This window comes from Drosophila eugracilis, unplaced genomic scaffold (genome assembly GCF_018153835.1).
Source record: "Drosophila eugracilis isolate 14026-0451.02 unplaced genomic scaffold, ASM1815383v1 contig_47, whole genome shotgun sequence".
NCBI classification, from domain to species: domain Eukaryota; kingdom Metazoa; phylum Arthropoda; class Insecta; order Diptera; family Drosophilidae; genus Drosophila; species Drosophila eugracilis.
This window is the reverse complement of record NW_024573338.1, coordinates 2,426,192-2,449,911: the sequence shown is the minus strand read 5'-3', so window position 1 is coordinate 2,449,911 and position 23,720 is coordinate 2,426,192. Positions and strand designations below refer to the sequence as shown.

At 38.6% G+C, this 23,720-nt stretch overlaps 1 protein-coding gene across 1 annotated transcript in view; it reads right to left on the bottom strand.

Moving 5' to 3' along the window:
* LOC108109453 (mushroom body large-type Kenyon cell-specific protein 1) overlaps positions 1-20,699 on the bottom strand; it is a 64,496-nt gene extending 43,797 nt beyond the window's left edge. Inside the window, exons 1-2 of the mRNA XM_017217952.2 lie at positions 19,456-20,699; positions 6,082-6,231 (exon numbers count right to left, since the gene is read on the bottom strand). Of these exons, the coding sequence (XP_017073441.2) occupies positions 6,082-6,175 (94 nt within the window). The 5' untranslated portion in view covers positions 6,176-6,231; positions 19,456-20,699. The remainder of the gene's footprint in view (positions 1-6,081; positions 6,232-19,455) is intronic.
* Positions 20,700-23,720: the final 3,021 nt, after the last annotated feature.

Below are 23,720 nucleotides of genomic sequence, written 5' to 3'. Positions count from 1 at the left end.
GTTTTGAGTTAAAGTAAGGGTGGCAAAATTCAAGAAAATCAAGAAAATCGCGAAAAGACGCCAGCAACAGTTGGCGCCAATTGTTGCTTCAAAACAGTTTGGAAATCGAGCAAAGTTTTCCCTTGGATTGTGCAATATGCACCTGGATTTTCCTCTCTGTGTTTCTACTTTTTTTGGTAGTGATTTTTGGCCTAAGCTTGCCGAATTCGTCGTTGTCGTCCTGCTGGTGGCTGCTGCCAAACTCACTTGTTGCACAATGCCAACCGAATGCCGACGCCAAATGCACGGGAAAATAGTTGTGCAGTCGCTGCTGGCGTTGGCTGCGCAGCCAGTTTTCCCCAGTTTTCCTTTTTCGCAGCAACAAATTCGACAAAAATGCCCGATACACCCACCAAACTACGAGACGGAGCCAGACCAGCCAACCGAGTGCAGCCAAATGTTGCTGCAAGGACCCAAACCCAAGTAGAACACCCCCCAAATGCCATTCAAACTACTACACACCCACAGACACACTAACACACACACACAGGCATACACACACACACACACTCTTACACACCCACATAGATAGTACGTTAAAGTGGGTGGTGCAGTGGGCGGTAGGCGATGGTCTGAGAAGGGGTGGCTCAATGGCGACGACGTCAACGAAGCGACGAAACTTTTTTCGAGCACACGAAACTTTTTCAGCACGAAAATCAAATGCAGCAGCAAAATAACGAGGCAGCAGCGCAGTCGACGCCGAAACTCAGACTCAAAGCTCACCCAATTTCCCACTTTTCCCGCCACCTAAAAACATCACTCCATCCCCACCTAACCCTCTTCTCTTCTCCTCTTTTTTTTTTCCTTGCCCCATCCTTCTCATTCAGCCAGAGTTGACTACATTTTTTTGTTCTCTCTTTTTTGTGCCATTTTGTTTTTGTGTGTTTTGCTGTTTTGCCTTCGCCACTCTTCCCAACCCATCTACCCACTAACACACACACACACTTGCCTTCATATAATGTGCAATTTTTTCCTGCAGTGCATTTTGCCCAATGTCCTTAGCGCCATATTGGCGGGCTCTAGCTCCTCCTAGCTTCACCAAAAACCCCCATTCTCTCATCACTCTCGAAAACCCTCCCATTTCGCATTAACTTTGTGCTTTTTCGTGCTTCCGCTTCATTTTTTCCTCTCTGGCGAAAAAATAAAAGAAAAACTCAAGCTAGGAAAAATGCAGCGGGAAAAAATCCTAGCCTGCGTCTTGTCCAGCAGGCGATGCAAGGGGGTGGGGCATTGTCCTGGCCATACCTTGAACCCAAGGCAAATTCTCAATCAAAGCCCCACTTCCTCCTCTACTCACCGAAAAGACCCAAAGTCCACCTCAAGCTTCCTGACTTCCTGGCGAGAACCGGCCGGTTGACCAGCATCAACACCCATTGGCACTGGGAGAAAAGTGGGTGCATATCTGATTCGATTCTGTAGCTGTAGAACTTAAAAGCATAGTCTTTTAAGGATCTTCTTTACATAGGTAAGACCTCTAGCTTCACTTTACTATTTTTTGTTAAATTATCACAACTTTTTGAGTTAAATTATAAAAAAATTATTAAAAAATAAACAAATAGAGTTCGTAAATGCAAAGTTCTTCCAAAAAAAGTTATTTGATTATCATTTTTATTTTTACATTTATTTTAATTCACAGGAAAACGTGAGCACCGAGTCGAAGAACTTTTCTTTTGGTGTTTTCTTTTTCTTAACCTTTTTGGCAGATTTTAATAACACAAAAAAATCATCTTAATTTTCTTAATTACATAAACTTTCCTCTCAGTGCACATACCATCCCACATTCGCAAGAAAAAAAGGCATCCCAAAAGAATGAAATAAAAACTGGCGAAGCAAAGAAGGAAACCGGCCAAAGGCAGCCAACCAAAAAATCTATTTTCCAATTTCTGTGCACCCAGAAAACCGATGTTGGGTGGCTCAAATCGGTGAAGGTGGAGGTGGAGTAGATTGGGTGGCCCCCGAATGCACCAAACTATAGTCAAGCTATCTCCCTCGCCCCCTCGCCCTATCTCACTCTACCCATATTGCCTTCTCGCTTGCACCGTGTTTCACCCACTTGTGGCGCTTCCTCACACAGAAACACACACCATCACGATTTTGGGCTGCCTCACACGAAGGACCAAGGACGAAGGACGATGGCGGCGCCCGGCGACTCCTTCGGCGCTTGCAGCGTCATCCTCGCAAATACAACAACAAGTGGGTGAGGATGTGGATGTGGCTGTGTGGCAGCGTGGATGTGGCAGAGTGGAAGTGGAGAAAACTCGTAAAAATGTAACCTAAAAACCGCCGGAAAAAATTCAACAAGGCAAAGGCAAAGCGAAGAAAAAAAGAAGGTGGAGGAGGAGGAGGAGGAGGAGGGAAAATAGTTCTCCCGACATTGGAAAGTAGGTGGAGTGCTTATTGCGTAGTCCATGAAAAGCTGGCTAGTATTGGGCTAGCCACCCACTCCTACACACACACACACTCACACACACTCTAACACAGAAACAGACGCGACGTTGTCCTCGTCGCTTGTTGCATCCTTCTGGCATAAAAATGCCTTCTTACAGCCAAAGATGGTGGGTGGAAAATCCGAAATGCTGTAGGTTGAGGGGTCTGTGCGTTTTGATGCGGGAAAATAGTGGGAAGTGGTTGGAAAAGCCAACGCCGACAGCGGCGCCTGCAACGCTATTCTCCTTCTCCCTTATTGTAGCTCCTCGTTGTTGTTATTGTTGTTGTTGGGGTAATCGAAAGATGCGTTTGGCAATGTGGATGGTGAAAATGGAAAGGGGATGGGTTGAAAAGCGTTTGGAGCCAAGACCCAACCACTACATAGAGACACGGCAAGTGGGTGTGGGAATGGCCCACAATATTGCCTAACACCTGCTGCTTCTTAATACACCAACACTAACATACACACACACACACACACTACATTCTGCTCTCTCTTTTCCTTGCAGCGAAGAAAAAAAATGTATATGTATATGTGAAGCTTGTTGCTTTCGGCTACCCCCCACCACCCCATCATTATAATGCATCTCTTTCTCTTCTATATATTCGAGATTTTTTCCTTTATTTATTTTAGTTTTTCTTGTTTTTCTTGTTGTTTCTTTTTTTTTTTTGTAAATAAAGGCAAAGGAAAAGTTTGGCTTTTTAATATGTTTACACCCCATCGAGTGGGGGTTTGGGGTAGGGAGTTCAGTTTTCCAGGCAAACAAACTAAATAGAAAAGGATTCGGGTGCAAGAAAGAGGTCCAGGCAGGGGGGATGTTGCTACTATGCAACAAGTTAAATCCCTGTTGGGGTTTGTTTTCTGCTGGATAACTTTTTCGCAAGGAAATATAAGCTTAGCAAAATATTTGCCTGAGCTCTTTATTGCTATATTCAGGTAGATTGCATTATCTCACAGAAATCTCTTACAGGAGCTTTCAAGGTGTGATTTAAGACTGTTGCAGGTCGGGGTTTCGAGTTAAAGTTGGTCCTTACCTTGGCTTAAAGTTGCAAGTAAAATATATGTTAATGTACACAGACTAGTTTTTATATATTTCCATGTTATCTGACAGGAATTATTTTGATTTTTATGATGGAATATTTTAAGTTACCATGGCATTTTCCAACTTAATCCAGAATTCCTTAAGGAAATCAAACAATTAAAAGGTAAATTACTTCGAGCTATTTAGAGAACTTTTAAAAGAGTTTCCGAAACACCTTTACATCCTTAAAAATCCTTTCTACCCATTACATTGTAGCTAGAAAATACCCAGCAATTTCCTTTTATAGCTCCAACTAATAAAAATATTTTTGCAATCCTAAACCCCAAAACAAATTTCCCTCTCCGTAATGGGCCACCATTGAAAATTACCTTTTTGCCGCTTATATAATTTGGTTAGTGTAATCTCCTTTATGCCCGGCATTATGTTTGGCATACAGATGGCCAGCCATCCCAGCACACCCACACACACACACACACCTGAATCCACAAGTGGATGGGCTCCCATTACAATCAAATGAAACTCCACCACTGATTCACTGATTGAGCCATTGCCAACAACAGTTGGGTGGGAGCTGAATGGGAAATGCAACAGGCAACAGGCGAGATTTCCCATCAACACTATGCCGCCCACTGAACCACCCACCCGAATCCACCCACTCAAACCTAAGCCAACCAACGACGTCTTTGTCTTCCTCTTCGATCAGCATCGTTTTTCTGGGTGGCTATGGGTTGGGTTGGGTTTTTTGGGGGGAAAAGCTAAAAAAAAAAGAAAACGGAAAGCCAAAAAGAAATGCAGGAAAATTCGTTGGCGACGAAAATCGGCCACAAAAACAGGCGAGGAAAATCGCTAGCTCCTCGTTGGCTCGTCCTTCGGTTCGGCTCTGCTTCGTATTGCCATTGTTGTTGTTGTAGATTTTCCAACTGCAATTTTTTTTTATAGTAGTAGTTGTAGTTGTAGTTTTCCCTCTTGCCATACAGTTTTCTCTAACGCTTTCCTATAGTTCTGGGGGGCTGCCTTTTCGGCAAACGCATTCGGCACTCATCGTCTGCAATTTTTATATTGTGCAATATATTTCGTAGGGACATGCCCCCGAAAACCACCCACCACCCACCGCCCACAGCCCACCATCATGCGCATGTATGTGTAAGTGTGAGTTGGTAGATGTATGGGTATGTGTTTGAGTGTGCGTGTGCTTAAGTGCGCTTCGTTATCTCCAGCAGAGCACTTCGTTTTGGGGCCACCCTCAGTCCCCTAACCACTAGTCGTTCTTAACCCATGTTGGCTAGAACTAACCCAAAACCCAGACCCCCAAAACGCCAGACACCCGTTGCATACATATATAGATATAGATATAGATATATATATATATCCTCCTACTTTTTTTCGTCCTGGCTTCTTTCACATTTTGCTGCAGCTTCGTGCAGCGAGGACAACGAAGTCGTTTCGTCGCCAAAGAGAGCCGAGCAAAAATTGTCGCTGGAAAAATGTGCTAAGGGTTTTCCTAGTCGAGGCGGAGTAAGAGGAAATGGTGGGAAAAACCACTGGAAGCGGTGACTCTGTCTCTGTGTTTGTGCGGGAATGTCAACTAGAAACAAGGACGATAAGCATTATGGAGCGCATTGAGGAAGTAATTGAGTGCACGAGACAGGGACGCAAGGCAAGGACGATGTGTTTGTGTGTTGGCTGGCGAGAAAAAAAATACACTTACACTGCTATATATACATACAAATATATATGTATATATATATGTATTTGTACATGGAGAGAGGCATTTATATGTATACATATAAAGGACGAACCAACAACAGCAACAACAAAAGGCATTTAACATTTTAATGGGGGTTTGGGTTAAGGCTTGGATTGCTGGCAACGTGCTAAACGTGCTCAAAAACCGAAATGAGTGTTTTCAGGCAAAAGGATAAGGCAGCAGCCGCCAGGAGTTGAAGAAATATATATGTATATATATCCAAGGGTGACACCAGCTATAGAGCAGCCAAAAAAAAAACAAAGAGTCTCTGCAATTTATGTTAATTTTCCAGACTCCTAGGTGTTTGTTTTTCTTTTCGTTTTCCACACAAACATATGGGCAAGGGCTTAAGCCCAGTCGATGTTGATTAGGTCTGGCTAAAGTCAATTTCTGGCTAGCAACTTGCAGGCACTTCATTTGCCATTATACGGGCCAAATCCCATTTGCGGGCTTAATATGAACGATGAGGGGGGTTTTGGGAAAATCTCAAAAAAAAAAAGGAGAAAAACTGCAGTTTCCCTTTATATGGACGGGTTTGAGCTGCTTAAGCCTCCTTCTACTACAAATTATTCAGCTTATTGGCCTGGCTGCTACTTTTTTTCAGAGCCTTTTGCTTTCATCGGATTTTAATTGGATTGAAAGGCAGGTGGCTTCGGTTCAATGTCGAAAGGAGAAAAGATAATAAAGATGATAGCAGAATTATAATTTTAAGCCTAGATATTAATGAGTAAACATTAAATATAGGATATTATAGGAAGTATATATATGTAGTAATTCTAATCCCTAAGAATATCTAATATCTTCTTATAGTTACCAAAAACTCACCCACAATTTGCAGCATATCCTTGGACCATTTCATGAGCTCCCTTTTGATGAGCCGACGCTCTTGCAGGCATCTGGCAAATGAACAATCGGCCATAGTTTTCCTTTATTTTGGGAGATCTTAATGATATTTGCTAGCTTGCAAAACTGTACCTGCAAAAATTAAACAAAAACGAAAAAAGCCAACACAATTAGCGGGAAACGACAAAAATAACGAACAAAAATTTCCCCAATGGAAATGAGTGTTAATTTATTAAATCTATAATGCGCCATATAAAATTTCATTTACTGTTGTTGTTGTTAGTATTGTTGTTGTAGCATTTTCGAACGCTACGAAATGATTAAACGAGTTTTATTTCAAGGTTATCGCGAAAACACACAAAACCTGTTGCACTTTAGATTTGTTTTTGTTTTTGTCTTATTATTTCATATGCTGAAAATTTATTTATTTTTCTTGATTTTTTCTTGTTGTTATTGTTGTTGTTGCATTCTTGCTAAGCCACCAGTCTGTGCTTGTTGTTTTTGTTTTTCTTAGTTTTTTTTTTTACTTTTGTTGCAGTTCTAGTTGTTGCATTTTGTGGTTTTTTTTTCAGAGTATTGGTTGGGGCTTTTACTATTCGGGCAGCTACCAGTTTTTGATATTTCCTAGTTACAAGTACAGTGGGTTATGGATAGGTGAGAATATGTAAGTGGTTTTTGTAACTTATAAAGAGTTTATGAAAAACAAACTTTGCAGAAAATGTGAAGAAAAATAAATATTAACATTGACATTTCATATTTTTATGTAAATTTTTAAAGTTATTTTTCGGCATATTAGGAAAATTATTCATACTTTGACTAAGTAGAAAGACTTTTTGTACATTTTGTTTTATAGTTTATAAGACTTTCAGATTTACTTCTTTGTAATAACATTTAATAAATAAAATGATTAACTTTATTATTTTCCCTCTCAATCCCCAATCACTGCTGAATCGCCTTAGTTGATGGCAATATTTCTTGCTGTTTAAGCTGTCTATTACATTAATTTATTCAAATGGCTTTGTCGTTGTGTTGTCGCTTTGCATTAAATTAGTTTTGTTTCATTATTAAAAAGTCGTAAATTGCGAAACGTGTTTGGGATTTCGCTATGAGTTTGGCTAACTCGATGAGTCGTCCCACTTGAAAATCTGAAAGCCTAATGAGATGCAACTTTAGCTTTTTATGGACTGCATTCCTATTTCGGGTTAATTTCAGGGAAAAAAACAGACCTATGAATGAAAATTTTCCCCCAACCTGTAATTGCCCGTTCGGCTGATAAATGATTAAATATGATAGGAGGCAATTTGAGTTCTCCTCGACTTGTCTTTAGGTTCTTAGCAATTCTCCTTTGCTATCTCTATGACAGCCACTAAATTTTCATGTTTACCTCAACGGATATTTGCCTACCGAAAACTGAAAAAACCGGCTTTTCAGATAGTCAGCCAGCTAGGTAGTAAGCTAGCTAGCAAGCCAGCCCCTTTTGGTTGGAAATTACAATAGCAGAGCCGAAGAGCTGGAAAAAGTAATTGAGATTCTAATATCAGATAGCTGATATGCTGATGTTGGCTTACATGCAGCTGCCATTTTGGCCAGGCCTAGGCGGCCTAGGCTAGTAAAACAGGTAGCCCAAAGAGCGTTTCCAAGATGTTTACGCTGATGAAAAATTACTCCAGCTGCCCATGGCCAAAGGCGGGCAATGGCAATGCCAAAACCAAAGTTAGGCCCAACGAAAAACTGAAGTAAAAATCCCAACCCAAACCAGCGAAACAGCAGGTTGGCGTGCAGTTGCAGTAGCTATTGTGGGCGTGGCAACAGAGCACGCGGCCGAACAGCAGCCAACTGATGATGGACGTTGATTATGATGGACGTTGCCGGCCTACCAAGAAGAACAACCGCCAGCCAAAGAAGATGAACAGAAGCTTCGAAAAAGCGAAAAAACCGGCAGAAGAGCCTGCCAGCAATTTGTGGCAGGAACAGGCACAGGGAAAAATGATCAGCAAAAGTGATCAGGGATTTAGAACTATAACTTGGTTAAATATATAGCTTTTAGTAGATTTTAAAATCATTAAGTAAAATGTATATTTAAGGGATTTTTTAAGGAAATTTGTATAAGAATGTACTTATTTTTAATATTATTTCAATATTTTTTAACATTTTCTTACTCTTATTTTTGAAAAGGAGTATTTTTTCATTAGGAAATGCTTAAAAATGACAAAATAATGCAATAACTATATATGTTTTTATAACATTTCTTGATTATATAAGCCTCTCTGTTAATCATTTATCATTAATCATTAACATTATAATATATAAAATATTTTTCCTGGTGCAGCCAAGCTAGCAGAGCGAGATGGTTAGATTGAGCGATTCTTAGGGCCAGCCCAACGCCTTCTTTTTGGTATTATTTTAAGTAATTTTCTAATTAAAACGAAATCAAGTTTTCCTCGAAGGAAATGCCAAACATTCCCTGGCATATCCGTTGATACAGCTGAGGCTGTCACATACAAATATGCAAAGTCAATGCTTATTTTGAGCTCTGCGGCTTCCTGCCTTTCGCATCGCACTGAGAATCGGAGACAGGCCCAAGACAGTTGGGTGAGGGAGGGGCGGCATCTCTATATCTATATATCTCTCTATATATATACGTGTTACAGATACAAAAAGCTATAGAGGAATTCATTCAGTCGAAAGCTTTTTATAATAAATGCCACAAGTATCTGGTGGCTGTCGGTATTCGTATCTCGCTCGCCTGCATTTGATTTCATAAATAAAACAAAATATCAAGGCCGCCCTGCTGGAATCTAAAAGCTAGAAACTTGTAGCCACATATAATATATATATATATTGCTTTGGAATATATAGAATATGAAATCACAAAAACAAAAAACCAAACTAAACTGGCAATAGCAATTGATTGGCTGGCCAAAGGTTCTGAGCCACGACAGATCACAAAATGTTGCCTAGAACAAAACGAGTTAATATCAATTGGATTGGTTTTGGTTTTTGTAGCTCGGTTTGGCTGGGATTGGATTGGCTTTGGCTTTGGCTTTGGATGTGATCTGGGCACAAAGTGCATTTTGGCTAACCAGTTTTTGAACTGGACTGCATTCGATTCTCATTAGCTCAAAGTTAAAGTTTTGCGGCCCCAAAAGACTTTGGGCCAAATTTCAAGCCAATGTTAAGGCCTTGAAATCGTTTTTCCACTCTGATATCTATTCCATTGTTCTAAATTGTATTAGAGATGCTTGGCAAGCCTGAAAGCCTTGGCTTTTTGTTATTCTAAATACTCAATTTGCATAGCAATTCATATTCATATCGATTCTCAATGAATTTATTACTAATCTCTCGTTTTTGTGGCCACTCGGAAAAAGGCGGAAATAATCGCTTACAGTTTTTTTTTTATATTGCCCCCAAAGTGTTCTCATAATTTTATTAATTATGAGCTGTTTCTCTTGAGTTTTTACTTTCTAGAAAATTTATTTGTGGATTTCCATGCCGGCTGATTGCGTGATCTTTTTATTGAGATGTTGAGATCGACCTTCGGCATAGTAAAATGTGCTAATTAAAGTGCTTTAAATTGTGCAAATATGTTAATTCCGATTAATTTGAATGGGAAGAATATGTTAAAAACATGAGGAAGCTGCTGGTTGACTTAAGTGGAAGATTTACAAATATTTATGAGACTTTTAAAGTGCATTTTTTAATTTTTTCTTTGATTTCCTGTTTGTTTTTATTATAAATTTTAAGTAAGAAAAGTCAATAAAAGTCATCTTTCTGCAAGTAATTTTTAGTATTATTTGCTTAATGACTGACTTAACTATCAAAATCAAAACAAACAAAGTCTGCTGAGTATAGTTTTTAGACCCCATGTCGTATGAGCAATATTTGTTAAACTAACTATAAATCTTTCTTATCTGCCTTCAAAATATCCGCTGACCCTGAGGCCGACATCTACTGATTAGAGATCACAATCACAATTAGCTGGCAGCAATGACAACTCTCACCTGTTGCCATGTTGCAAGTTGCAAGCTGCGGGCGTGTGCAGGCAGCAACATCAACTAACTAAAGCAAGATGAGCACGCGCCATGGCAACAGCAACGGCAGCGGCAACACACAATGACAGGAAGATCGAAAACGAAACCAAAGTCAAGTTGTTGGCTAGTTAACTGGCCAACTAACTGGCTAACAGGCTGCTGGCTCAGTTACAGTAACACACATTCGCTGGTTGCAAGTTGTTGGTGGTTGCCTGTTGCTGTTGCAGTTGCAGCGATTGTATGCAGTCAAGCGCATTTCCATTTCTAACGTTGATCTGCGATCTGCGGCCCAGAGCCCCACGACTCCACTACTCTCGACTCTACTCCACTCAACTCCACTCCATTGAGCCTGGTTAGTAAGGTCGAGCCTGCCCCTCGTTCATGGCCCAGCTCACCTACAAAAATGGCCAAGAACAAAAAAAAAAACAAACAACATCGAAGTAAAGACAAGTTTAGAGGCGGTGTGCCAAGTCTTGCCATTGGACTTGCTCTTGGCTTGACTTGACTTGACTTGGCGTTGGCCATTGGCTGATTTATTGTCCATATGGGCAGTAGATTGCACTTGACCTCAAATGATGTGCTACTGCTGCTGCTGCAGCATTTAACTCTATGCCTCTCCTGAAAGTGCCAAAAACTTAATTTCCTGCCAACAACAACAACAACAGAAAAGCACAAAAACTTGGCAAAGTTTTGCCGTTGACATTGATTGCATAAACGAGCCGGGGTCTACCCCTGTTATGGCTGCCCCCAAGTGCTGTGTTTTTAAATCAAATAATGAAACAAGAGGCGAGGCTGCTCCTTCTGCTGATGCAACAAACAACAAAGTGGCCCGGCATCCGTGTCTCTGTGGGTGAAATGAAGTTAAATGCCGCTCAAGGATGCTAAATGTGCCATGTCGAAATGTGTTGTCTCTGCATTTGTATGAAACTATTTGGCTGCCGGCATTGTGTGCTTCCCAACCCTATCTACTTCAGTTTCTGGATACATATATATATACATAACTGTTGCATGCAGAGGAGCAACAGGAGCATTGTCCTTGCTCCTGCTACTACTCCTGCTGCTGCTGCTGCTGGCATGTGGCACATTTTCGACATGTTTTGTTGAGCATTTTGGCAGCAGAAATAGCAAAAGCAACAGCGACACTATCTGCCAGCTTCTCGTTGCCCGTTACAATCTGCAGGAAATGTGAAAATAACGTTACGAAACTTTTTCGTTGCAATATGCGCAACAGGAGGCAGGAGCAACAGCAGCAGCAGCAGCAGCAGCAGCAGCAGTAGCAGCAGCAATGGCAGTTACCAATACCATGCAACAGCAGCAACACCCACAAAAAACCAAACACCCTATCTCCCTCCCTATGCCATTTCCCAACCAGAACTTTGTTTTTTGCTCTGACTTTGCTTGTTTTTTGGCTGCTGCCATTGGATGGTGGCTGGGTGTGGGTTCAGGTGGCTCCTCCTCCTCCTCCTCTTCCTCTTCCTCTTCCTCTTCCCCCTCCCTAAAACTCTGTCTTCGTTTTCATTTTATTTAGTTTTCACCAACCCCCCAACTGCTCCCCAACTTTTCTTCTTTTTTTGCACTATATATTCGGGTACAACGACTTGTTGCTTTGTCTATGTGTATGTGTGTGTGTGTGTTCTGCATGGGTGTGGCTGCTTGCTAGCTGCTTGTTTACCAACACCAGCACCTAAACACCCTCATATATACCACCAACCCACCTAGCCAGCCACCCTCTTAGCTTGTTACGTATACGACCTGTGCCACGTCGAGTGTCATATGTGCTGCTTGTTTTATGATGTCAGTTTCGGGTTTTATTAAAACTGCCTGAAGATATATGTGATGACTTCTTTGCCTGTTTGCTGCTTACTACCCTCAGTCTCACCTTCGACTTTGCCATGGCTACCCATCTGGCGATGCAAATGCACTTTTTTCATAAATATGTGAGCAGGCCAAATGCATCATATTATGTTTTTTTTTTATTTATTTTTTTAAAGTATATTGGTCGCCTTATTACTGCCTTTTTGATATGGCACTTTGTGCTATCGCTTTTGTGCTTAATAATAATGGAAGTGTTCTTCCGATTTTACTTCCTTAATATTCTTCTCTTTAAGTGATTATTGCTTCCGGTTTTTATTTTGAGTTTCCTTGGTGGGGCTTTTTGTGTGTGTTGATTTCTCTTTACGATTTTTTACGGCTTAAATTTAGTTTAATTGGAATTCTTAAGTAGAAAGTTCTAGTATTGATCATTCTTTAAATACTTTATAGCGTGTGGTTACTTTAAAGCCTTAAATCATTTTTTGTAATGTAGGTTAATGGGTCTTGTTTGAGAAATTATAGATATCTATCTTTAAACTTCAATCCTTATAGGCAAAGGTAACTTTTATAGCTTTATATTTATAATTTTTTAAATATTCTTTAAGGTCTTTCCTTTTTCTTAAAGCTCTTCCCCATAAATAGAGTTTTCTTTCATAGACTTTGTTTAATATTTCTTCCCTTGAATCACTCAGGGTTTATATTGCCATATTTATGCCTTTATGACTCTGATTTCCTTCATTTTTTTCGGTGTGATTATTGCTTTATGGGCTGTCGTTTTTTTTTCTCGCCGTTGCATCGCCGCCTCTTCTCCTCTTCTCCCCATTTTTTTTCGTACCGCCTTATCAATTACAACAACAACAAGAAAAAAAGACGTTTGGGGCTCGCGACTGCAGTGCCGCTTACAAATTGAGGTCACCTTCAAAATTATCAAATTTCGCCCGAAATGATTAACTCGACAAACACGAAAATGTCCGACCCCTCCTCGGAAAAGCCCTCGTCTCGAAATTGTATAAAGAAAAAAGTCGGCACCAGCAGCAGCAGCAGCAGCAGCACTACTATATTTTCGCTCGTTGCAAAAAAAAAACCTTATCTTTGTTACACAAAAAAATAAAAACGAAAATGGAAAACAACAAGGCAACGATGTTGTTGATGATGATGAATTTGCCCTGATTTCGACACAAAAACAAACAAAAAAAAAAAAATGGAAAACTGCAACAAAAAACAAGAGGAAACGCTATAGTCGAGTGCCGCGACTATAAGATACCCGTTACTGTTTTACACAATTTTAAAATATTAATTTTGCTAGTGGAAATTCACAAGGCGCCACCTATTGTCAGAGGAAGTATGTTGAGTATGCTTATAGTGACGTCACTGCCCATGTGGAGCCTTATAACCTTAATTTCTTCATAAATAGCGAAATAATGTTCCGATTTGAAAAATCTTTCGTAAATCGATAGATATTAACAGAAATAAGTTATACAAGGTCAAACGAAGGCATTCATAATAATATTATAGACTCCACAGTTTTCCGCGGTTTGTGGGCGTTAGAGTGGGCGTGGCCGGATGCAACTTCGTGGCAAGTTGGAGAGGCGTCTCCTAAATACGTGTTCCTAAGCAAAATTGTGTAGCTTTTAAAGTTTTCAAGATTTTTGCATTTTTGGTTTTTCGGGTTTTGTGAGCGTTAGAGTGGGCGTGGCGTGATCGGAAAAAACAATTCGCATTGGGAGCATCATAGAAACATATATGCTTGATCCGAACTTTCTATCTCTTATAGTTACCGAGATATCAGCTTTTCTAGAAAATCCGAAAACCGTCTTTTGAGCCTTGTGGGCGTATGGGTGGGTGTGGCCGGATAGTAGTACCACTATAAGATGCGCTGTCATCTAAAGATTATACTTTCTGAATTTCAACTTTCTATCTGCAATAGTTCCTGAGATTTCAGCAATTTTAGTTTTTTGCGATTTGTGGGCGTTAGAGTGGGCGTGGCTGTAATAAACTTGCGCTGTCCCGGGACCTCAAGAATCTTCTTGCTTAATTTCAGCTTTGTATCTGCTATAGTTCCTGAGATCTCAGCGTTCATACGGACGGACGGACGGACGGACGGACGGACGGACGGACGGACGGACGGACGGACGGACGGACGGACGGACGGACGGACGGACAGACGGACATGGCTCAATCGACTTCGCTATTGATCCTGATCAAGAATATATATACTTTATAGGGTCGCAAAAGCTTCCTTCTATCTGTTACATACTTTTCAACGAATCTAGTATACCCTTTTACTCTACGAGTAACGGGTATAACAAGAACAGATATAGGGGAGAGAGGAGAGGCGATAGAGGCGTTGTAAACTAAAGAAGCAGAAATGGAAACAAAAAATTAGATAAGACGAAATTGAGTCGCAAGCCGACAAAGCGGCCAGAAGTTTTCCAAGCAATTCGCACAGCAACAATAACAACAAAAAACCCACAAAAATGTGACAAAAAAAAAGGGAAAAACTGGGCAAAAAAAAATATAACAAGAATTATGAACAATGCAGCAAAGTGCAGCGCGTGTGTGGCCTCGCTGGAAAAACAGAAAAAACAGACAAAAAAAGTATGGGGGATAGGAAAATATTTTTTTCAGCAGTTGTCTAAATAACGAAGCCAGAAAGCAAACGAACTAAATTGCTAAAAAACTGAAAAAAAAACAGAAAAATATATATACAGCGATGGCGGAATGAAAATAAACGAAAACGTAACAAAAATCAATTGTCGCCAACCAAACGTCAATACAAGTGGCCGTGCGTGTTGCTCTCTCTTTCTTTCCCCCCCATCGCCCTGTCCTTTTCTAATTTTCTAGGGTATTGGTGTGTATCTGTGTGTAAGTTTCGTCAAAATTCAGCCGCAATTGAAACTATTTGTAAGCGGGCAAGAGGCAGAGTTCTATGAATTTAATTGTTACGTCGACAAATGGAAAAGTTCACAAAAAATGCCATTTATAAATGGGAATTTTTAAGAATTTTATTTGTAAGTTAAAAGAAGATGTTTTTTTTTAAATATATAAAATATTAGAAATGTATTCTTTAGTTAACTTAATTTAAGTAATCCTTCAGTAAAAGAGGAAGATTTTAAATAGAAAAGTAATGGAAAAAGTCACTTAAAAATAAGCAAGCAATAAATGAGATTTTTAAGGAATTTTAAAGAAGTTTTGAATTAGAAAAAATTATAAAAATATTACAACTTTATTCTTTGGTTAAAAAAATAAAAAGCTAATTAGTTCAAATTCTAAAAAATATTACAAATTACAGATTATTTTTACAAAAGTCAAGTCTATAAATGTTAGCTTTCATATTTTTTATAAGACAATTTAAAGATGTTTTTAAGACTTTGTTTATGATAATATATATTATTTAATAGTTATTTATTAGCATAGAAATATTTACTTTAATGCATCAACCAATTATGAATAAGTTCATCTAGTCATTTGATCTTTAAACAAATGTAATAAAAGCCATATTTTATGGCCACATTTTATAGAAACCAATTGCCTAGCAAACTGATTTCGATTCTCTTTACACATTTCCATTAATAATAAAGTATGCATTTTTATATGATTTCTTTTATGCAAAACTTTTAATAAAAGAGATTAATTAAGATTAAAATATTAAATAAAATATGAAAACGAAACACAATCCATAGAAACTATATAAAATGTCAAAGTTTTCTATGGAATATCTAAAAAAAATAGAGGCAAACATGTTTGTTTTCAGCAAATGATGCCACCAATAATAAATTGAAAAAAGCTGAAACTGAATAAGATGAGGAAAAAACTGGTATGCGAAAATATTTGTCCCGCGTTTTTTGTTTTTCCCATTTTCTATTTTTCGCAAACTTCATTTTTTGCGAGAACAGTTGAATTGATATTTGCCGACTAGTTTTTTGTTTGGAATTTTATTTATTTTTTGTGTATTTTTTTTTTTGCATATTTTTTTTTTTGTTGCTGTGCGAAAAGGTGATAAGCTCAAGGACAATGTGGCAGTTTGGCATTGCCGGTTTTGCTGTTTCGCTGTTTTTGCTGCACTCGCCTAAAATTGTTTGTTCAATTGTGTTTATGCATATGGAAAATATCGATTTTGTTTTTGGACAACAAAGCGTTGGAATGCCAAACGCAATGGCCGTCACACAAACAATTGCCTCTATTAAGGTCGCCGCGCTGGAGTCATTTTTGTAGCACTAAGGAATGAGGAAGAAGTTGGTTTCCCCCACCACCTGTTGCCCATCTAAAACTTAAATTAAAAACAATTTTTTTATAGCCCTTCTTTTCTTTTTAGGTTTTTTTTTCTTCTATTTTTCGCACAATCCGAATCCTCGTTTGGGACACGCCTTCTATGTGGAGCATAGCCCAATCTCCTCGGCCAGCTAAAAACAACAACTGCCTGTTGCACTTGCTGTATATACTACTTCCAGTCAACTTCCAGTGGCCCCCAACACACACACCACCCACCGCCCACCAAACTATATGAACTATATAGTAGTGCAGGAGGGAGAAGGATAAAAAAAAACTGTGAGAAGGAAGCGAAATACGAAAAGTAAGCACAAAAAATCCGAAAGCCTCCCAATTGAGGAAGAACTACCTCCTACCATCGTTTTCATCCTGGCAGTTTTTCCATTTTCCCCAGCAGCAGCAACAGTTTATTTTTCCACAGCTCAGCCATACAAGGATTGGGGGTAATGCGGAAATCCAACTAAGCTTTGTAGGATTTTTTTGTAAGCAATTTGTGTAGGTTTTTTTAGGGAATTTAAATAATAAATTTAGTGTTTAACTGTAAAATTATTACAAGATTTTTCTAAGTTGTGTTTTGCTGAGCTAATGAAATAATATTTTAGAACTAAGAAGTCAAAATCAGATGATTTATATACCAAAGATAACACTTTACTCTAGCTTTCTTAATTTGGCATCATTTAAAAGTGAAATTTGATTGGGAAGATATTTAATAATATTTTTTAAATATTTCTGTAGGTCATAAAAACATATTTTTAAACTATTTCTAATTTATAAAATACAAAAAAACTTAGAAAAGAGTTTTAGTGACTTAATTTCACTATTGCGATGCTATAAAATAGAAAACTTTCTTTAAATAAAGTTTAACAATAAAAGTTTAGTTAAAAAAATAAAATGAAAGTCTTTTTGAGGGGTTGTTAAGTAGAGTTTAAGATCAACCTACTAATTTATATAAAATACTTCTTTAATTCGATTACACTTTTTATATATTAAATGATTTCCTAGAACTGCCAGCTTTTTAGTTTTCATAAAATGAATCACGAATTTCCCTGGCTGCCTATGTAGTTGTAGATGTAGACCTAGACCCTTGGCTTTAGGAGTGTGAGTCACTCGTTGAGCGATAAATGCATGGCGACTACTACTGCCCGACTTCCCGGAGTGACGGCAACTTGTTGCTGTTGCTGCTGCTGCTGTTGCTGATGTTGCTGTTGTTGCAACATCTAATCCAATCCAAGGCGAACAATGGCGAATGCAAATGCAGATGCAACCACTTCCTTTTGTCTGCCAGAGGAGGCGAGATGAGGAGGCCGTGTTGCAATTGCCGTTGTGCCGCTGATGTTGTTGCTTTTGCTGTTGCTTTTGCTGTTGCTGCCTTGTGTTGATGGTCAAGGTCATGAACCTGTTCCAATAACTCGTTTCTTACGTGCAGCATATACACACACTCACACACACACACACGGGTACACCAAGGAAAGCAGACTGGTAGTCAGATGAGTATGTGTGTTGCATGTTGCCGCCGCGCCGGTTGCCACACCACACCAGTCTAATGCTAATCCTGGCCAGCAGCTAGAAGCCGGGATGACTAATGGCTAGCCGCACAAATCAATTTGAGAACATGAAATTAAATTTCAATCCATCTCTGGCTTCTGCCACAAATTAAAGCTGAAAGCGAGTGTGTGTGTAGTTGTCCTCGTTGATGTTATTGCTGGCAATGCGGAAAAGCCTCAAGGACAATGGCGAGTGTAAAGAAAATAGCCACGCGTGGGCGTAAGTCAGTCTGCCCCCACTTACGAGTATATGCCCCATCTGATTCATTGTCTCTCTGCGACAGCGGCTGTGTCATAAATCGCCGCAAATGAATTATTCGAAATCAAATGCAATTGTGCACAAAGCGAATCAGTTGTGGAATATCTATATATATATAGACAGATATATACTCATATAAAAACAATAATAATAAAAGCATCAGACGCAGCCGTGTTTTCCGTCTGTCAACTTGAAATTAGAAGCGCATTAATTAGAAATTTTTATTATTCTCTCGCATTTAATTCGCTTCCACTTGTCTTTCTCTATTTCACCTTTTTTTTTTCGTTATAAATGTTAATTGTTATAAATTTTATATTATATTTTAGCTTTTTTCCATTCAAATTCTATAAATTTCAAGTTGACATTTATATTTGCGCATTAATTGCTTGTTAAGATTTCCGCGAAATCAATTTTTTTGTGTTTTTGTGGCTCATAAAGGAAAGCCCATTCATGAAAAGCATTTCAAGTGACAAAGTGTTAGTGAAAGCAAAATATTATGGGGGGAGAAAACAGGGGGAGATGCACTTATGGAAGGCACTTGTTGGGCTTCCGAATGCAATTGTGTTGATTTCTTGGACTGATGGAAAGTTTTTCAGCTTTTCTAGCTCGTATTTGTTATCTATTAGATGGTTTTTTGAGTTATTTCATGTTTTCTATTTTAGAATCATCTTTTAGTAATTTCTTTTGAGCGAAAAGCACGACCAATAGTGAGCAAATCAGTGCAATCATTTAAGGTGACTCACTTGCCTTCAGAGTCATCAATTTATTCAGCAGAACCAATCCCAAAATGATGGGAAAATAAAATATGAGACTTAAGTGTAGAATTTTTTATGAGTAGGAACAAATTTGAGTATATAATAACAAGGAAAAGTTAGAACTTAAAAGTAATTTATAATTTTTAATAAGTAGATAAATAAGCAAAATAATAAAAGGGAAAATAAAGTAAAAGGAAAGGTGTTAGCAAGGCATGAGCTTGTATCTATGTGCTATCCATGTAATTAATAAATAATATTTTAATATATTATTAAAAGAATATAAAAAAAGATAAAGATCAAGGTAATTAGTTTAATATAAATCAAGCAAAAACCCATTTTAATTTAATGAATATATTACAGTCAACTCAGGCATAGCAACTACTAATTTCCATTACCATTTGAATTCAGGGAAATCCCAAAAAAACTTTAACTGATAAGAAATAATTTCTATCAAAACGCAAATAGTTAGTTACAAAATAAGAATGTAAATGAGTAACTCTCGGCATGAAAAATGAAAATGAAACCCAGACATAATTTAATTAAATTTTATATTGTTTACGCAAAAAAAAATCGTTGCCTGTGTTTGTATGTAAAAAACCCCAAAGTGCTGGCTCATATAATTTTTCCCCTTTGTGGTAAATATATATAGAAAACTGATAAAAACAAAAACGAATTTTAATACTCACTTTTCTTGGCCAAACTGTCCCAATATTTACAAACTTATTTATGTAAATATTTTAAAAATTTGTGGTACTTTTTCTGTTAAAGTTCTATAAAAACTTTTGACTTTGTTTATGGGTATTTGGCGTTTCTTTTTTAATTTTGTTTTTTATGTTTTAAGCTTTTTTTTTTACTAGTATTACTTTTATTTGTGGTTGTCACAGCACTTTTGCATTTTCAGCGTTTTTAGTTTTTGTTTTGGTTTTTAGTGGCCGCCTGGCATGTCAACTAAAAAATTTTTGTCATAAGAAAAACGCACGTAAAAGGTTTTTCTCGCTGCTGCCGCCGCTGTTGTTGTTGTTGTTGTTGTTGTTGTTGCTCTTATTGGGGAAGAGGAAGCATTGCAGTAGTGTGTGTGTGTTTGTGTGGAAAATAAATAAAAAAAATTTCGCACAGCGCGACCAGCGTCAACAACAAACAAACAACAAGAACAACACCAACAACAACACCGATATACGACGACATTACTAATACGCAAGAGCGCCGGGCAGCGACGCTGGCAGCGCTGCAACAGCGAATGCCGCCTTACAACACAACGATCCGAACCCAAATCGGGCCTTGGCCAGACCAGAGAGATTGGAATCGCGATTCGCATCGAATCTCCGCAGAGAAACCGAGAATATGAAAATGCGAGAATTCGCCCGAGAATGTGAGAATCCGATTCCGAATCCGAATCCGAATCGGAGAATCCGAATCCCAAATCCAAATCCAAAATCCGGGACCGAAAGCGAACCGCTCGAGCCGACGGACAATAAAGCTAAAGCCAGCCTGCCACAGCTGAGCGGGACCGATGCAGTTCCTCAGTCGTTGAGCGGATGCACTCACACACACAACCAAGCACACCCATTTCCACTCAAAAAGTGCATTCATTTCGCTAAAAAAAAATGAAACTCACTCAAAGAGAGAGGAGAGCGAGAGTGTGTGCCGGCTATGGTGCACTGGTATTAGTGCCTTCATTCATGGCAGCCAAGTTAGCCGGTAAAAAAAGGCTAAAAGCGAAATTGGTTAACAGAGAGCCAAGAATATATATCTATATAGAGAAGTTGAGAAGGTAAAATAAAAAAAAAGAAAATGGTGGCCCAGAGAGGGCTTGTTTTTCCGCTCAAGTCGCGGGGAAGGCCAAGAGCAAGTACAGTGCAATTTTTAATTGCACACACACACACACACACACACACAGTGCTCTCTGAGAATTTCACACATTTTACACACACACATACACATATATACATATTGTTTTTTTCCAGGCAGCATTTTGTTCTCGAGTTTGTAAACGTTTTTGTAGTATGAGTGTGTTTATTTATTTATTTGTTTTTTTTTTTTTTTGTTTTTTGCAGTTTTTTAGTTTTGGTGGGTTTCGATTTGAAAAGTCCGCGACCGAATCGCCAGCGTTCGGCACTGGAGGCGCTCACTCACCGCTCGAAATGCAACTGGCGGCCAGCGACGAAGTGAACCGATCCGAGCCGGCTATACGTCTATATTCCAACATCCACTTCCACATCGGAGGGTCTTGTAGACGGCGGCGGGATGGGCGGCGCTCTACGTAGCCTACCGTTGCACATGCACTTTTTTTTTTAGTTTTTGTTTTTATTTTGGTTTTGAGCTTTTGTTGTTTTCTGTCTTTTTTTTATGTTTTTTGAGTGCGAGAGCGTACTGAAATTATTGTAATTCAGCGGGAGCTTCTCTGTTAAGAAAGTCTAGTTTTTTATAAGGAAGTAACTTAAGGATTCTGACCCCCAAATTGAGTGATCGCTAGATTGAGTACTTCGAAATGTATTTTGCAGATAAGCTTTTGATTTAGTTCTAGGAAATGTATAGTAATTGTAAGAATTTAGAGCTCTTCTTTTGTAAACAATCGTATCAGTTCTGTAACCCAAATAACTTTTTTGTTTTATTTTTGGAATGCTTCTTGAAGTTTGAACTTGTAAGGCAACCTAAGTTTATTTTTATAGTTTATTGTAATAGCTTACGTTTATAATAAGTGTTTTAACTACATAAAAGATTTGCATAAACGAATAAATATTTAAAATTTATGTATTTAATGAGAAATATTAATGCAAGCTCATAAAACATCTAAAAAGCTTCACGTCTAAAAATCTTAAAAAATAGCATATTAAATGTACATTTTTCTATACTGTGTTAACTTAAAAACCTGAAATTTATTTCTTTTATATTGTCTAGCAATCAACCCAAGACATTTATAAAATAATCACCTTAAATAGAGCCTGACTAACTAGCCTGAGAACGCCAAAAGGCCAGAGAATTACCCATTGACTATCTGAGAAACTTACCAACTTACAGCTTACTAACCAAAATACCTCAACTAGGAACTGATTGCCCACCTTGACGGCTGACCAAATGACATACTGAAGAATTGACTGACTGCGAGAATGACTGACTGAGAACAGAATGCTGCTGCAGCCTGCAATTTGAGTCGACTTGCAGCGACTCAATTGCATGTCATTGTAGACGAAAAATATTTTTAGTTTTATTGTTATTATTTTCCTTTTTTTTTGTGGAATATTTTTTTTCGGCTCAGCGTTGGCGTTGACTTGAACAACTTATGGACCGGACCGGAGAATGAGACGTGGGTGGGTTGAGGGAGAGAGGTGATGGGAAGTGAAGGGGGCTACTACTCTGGGCCTGGCCTGGCCCCTGCCTGGTCTCTGCCAGAATTTTGAGTCGTGACTGGTTTCAAGGTCCCTCAATTAATGCGAAAATTTCGTTGTAATTTTTGTTGTTTTTTTTCGCTATTTGTGTGTTTGCATGATTGTAAATGAAAGAAACAAAATTCGTGTATAATAAAAATAGTAATTGTTTAGTTTGGTTTTTTGTTGCTTTTTTTCTGTTATTTGTTTTGGTTTTTATGTGCTGCGGCAGAATTGTTTTTTGAATGCTTTTCTAATAAGCGAAATATTTGTGCATTTAATTGCGCTAACCACTGACCTTGAAGGCTTTTGCATAGATCTGACATTTCGAAGGGGTTCAGGGGGGGTGTTAAACGGGGTGGGAAAATCAAGAATTGTGCTAGAAAAAAACGTTAGAAATCAGCGGACAAAGATTGCACCAATTTATTTGTCTTAGCTGAAAATGAAGTCTAAATATTTTATGATTTATTTTTAAATTTGAAGTATGATTTCCCTTAAAAAAGAAACCATACTCACCTTGAGCTGCAACAAAAAGAAACCTTCAAGGACTTGATGGCAATGCACTTTAAATTGCATCTTCCGGTAAATCTGAAAAAAGTACCCAAAAAAGCGAAGCTCTTGCATAATTATCCTTTGAGCTTGAAGTCCTACACTCACACACACACAGACACACCCCTGGCCAAGGATTAATGCCCACATCCGCTCCTTCGAACCACTCAGCCACTCGGCACAAGTATGCCAAAAAAAAAGGAAACCCAAAAAAGGAAAAAAGGAAAACCAATGCAAAAAACAAGAAGAGGAGAGCTGAAAAAAAAACAGAACTTCAAAACATAATGTCGCCATCAAGGAACATATATAATTGCTGTATTTACAAAAGATAAAATCGGCGACAACATGCACACGACCCGAACTTGTCGAATCCCAAAAAACACACACAAAAAAGTGCACCAGAAACCAACGAAATATGCGGTGAAAAAAAATGAATGAATGACGAGCGGAGCAATTAAAATTAAAACCACGTAAGCAAATGCGACAAAAACCCCCGAAAAAGTCGGTGGAACGAGGGCAAGGGGCATGCAGCAGAGACACTGAAAAATCCACCCCAAAGCAATTGCATTCTGTACACACAAAAGATGCACGAACCAAAACGTGCAATTTGTGTTGAATGCATTTCGAGAAAAAAAGCAAACAAAAATCGCAAAAAAGTTCCCCAAAAAGTGGTATGCAATTTTTGCATAATGAAAAATGCAGCAGGCAAGACACACACACACATACATAGACATTCTATAATGAAACGCATGGTATGCATGGGCATTGAAAGCTGAGCTGCAAGCCGAGTTGAGTTGCAATCAAGACCCAAAAATATATATTCTAAAATTAAAATGCAACGGCCTGACGCAATGCAAACAGCCAAAGGGGTGCAAACACAGACACTCACACCTATACACACTCATATCGAAAAAAAAAAAAAACAAACAAAAAATGCATCACGCACACACTCATGCCCAGTACGGAGTACAAAGAATGCATTTTTGTGCATCTTGAAGATACTCTTTTGGTCTCGAACAGGAAGGAAGGGAACGTAG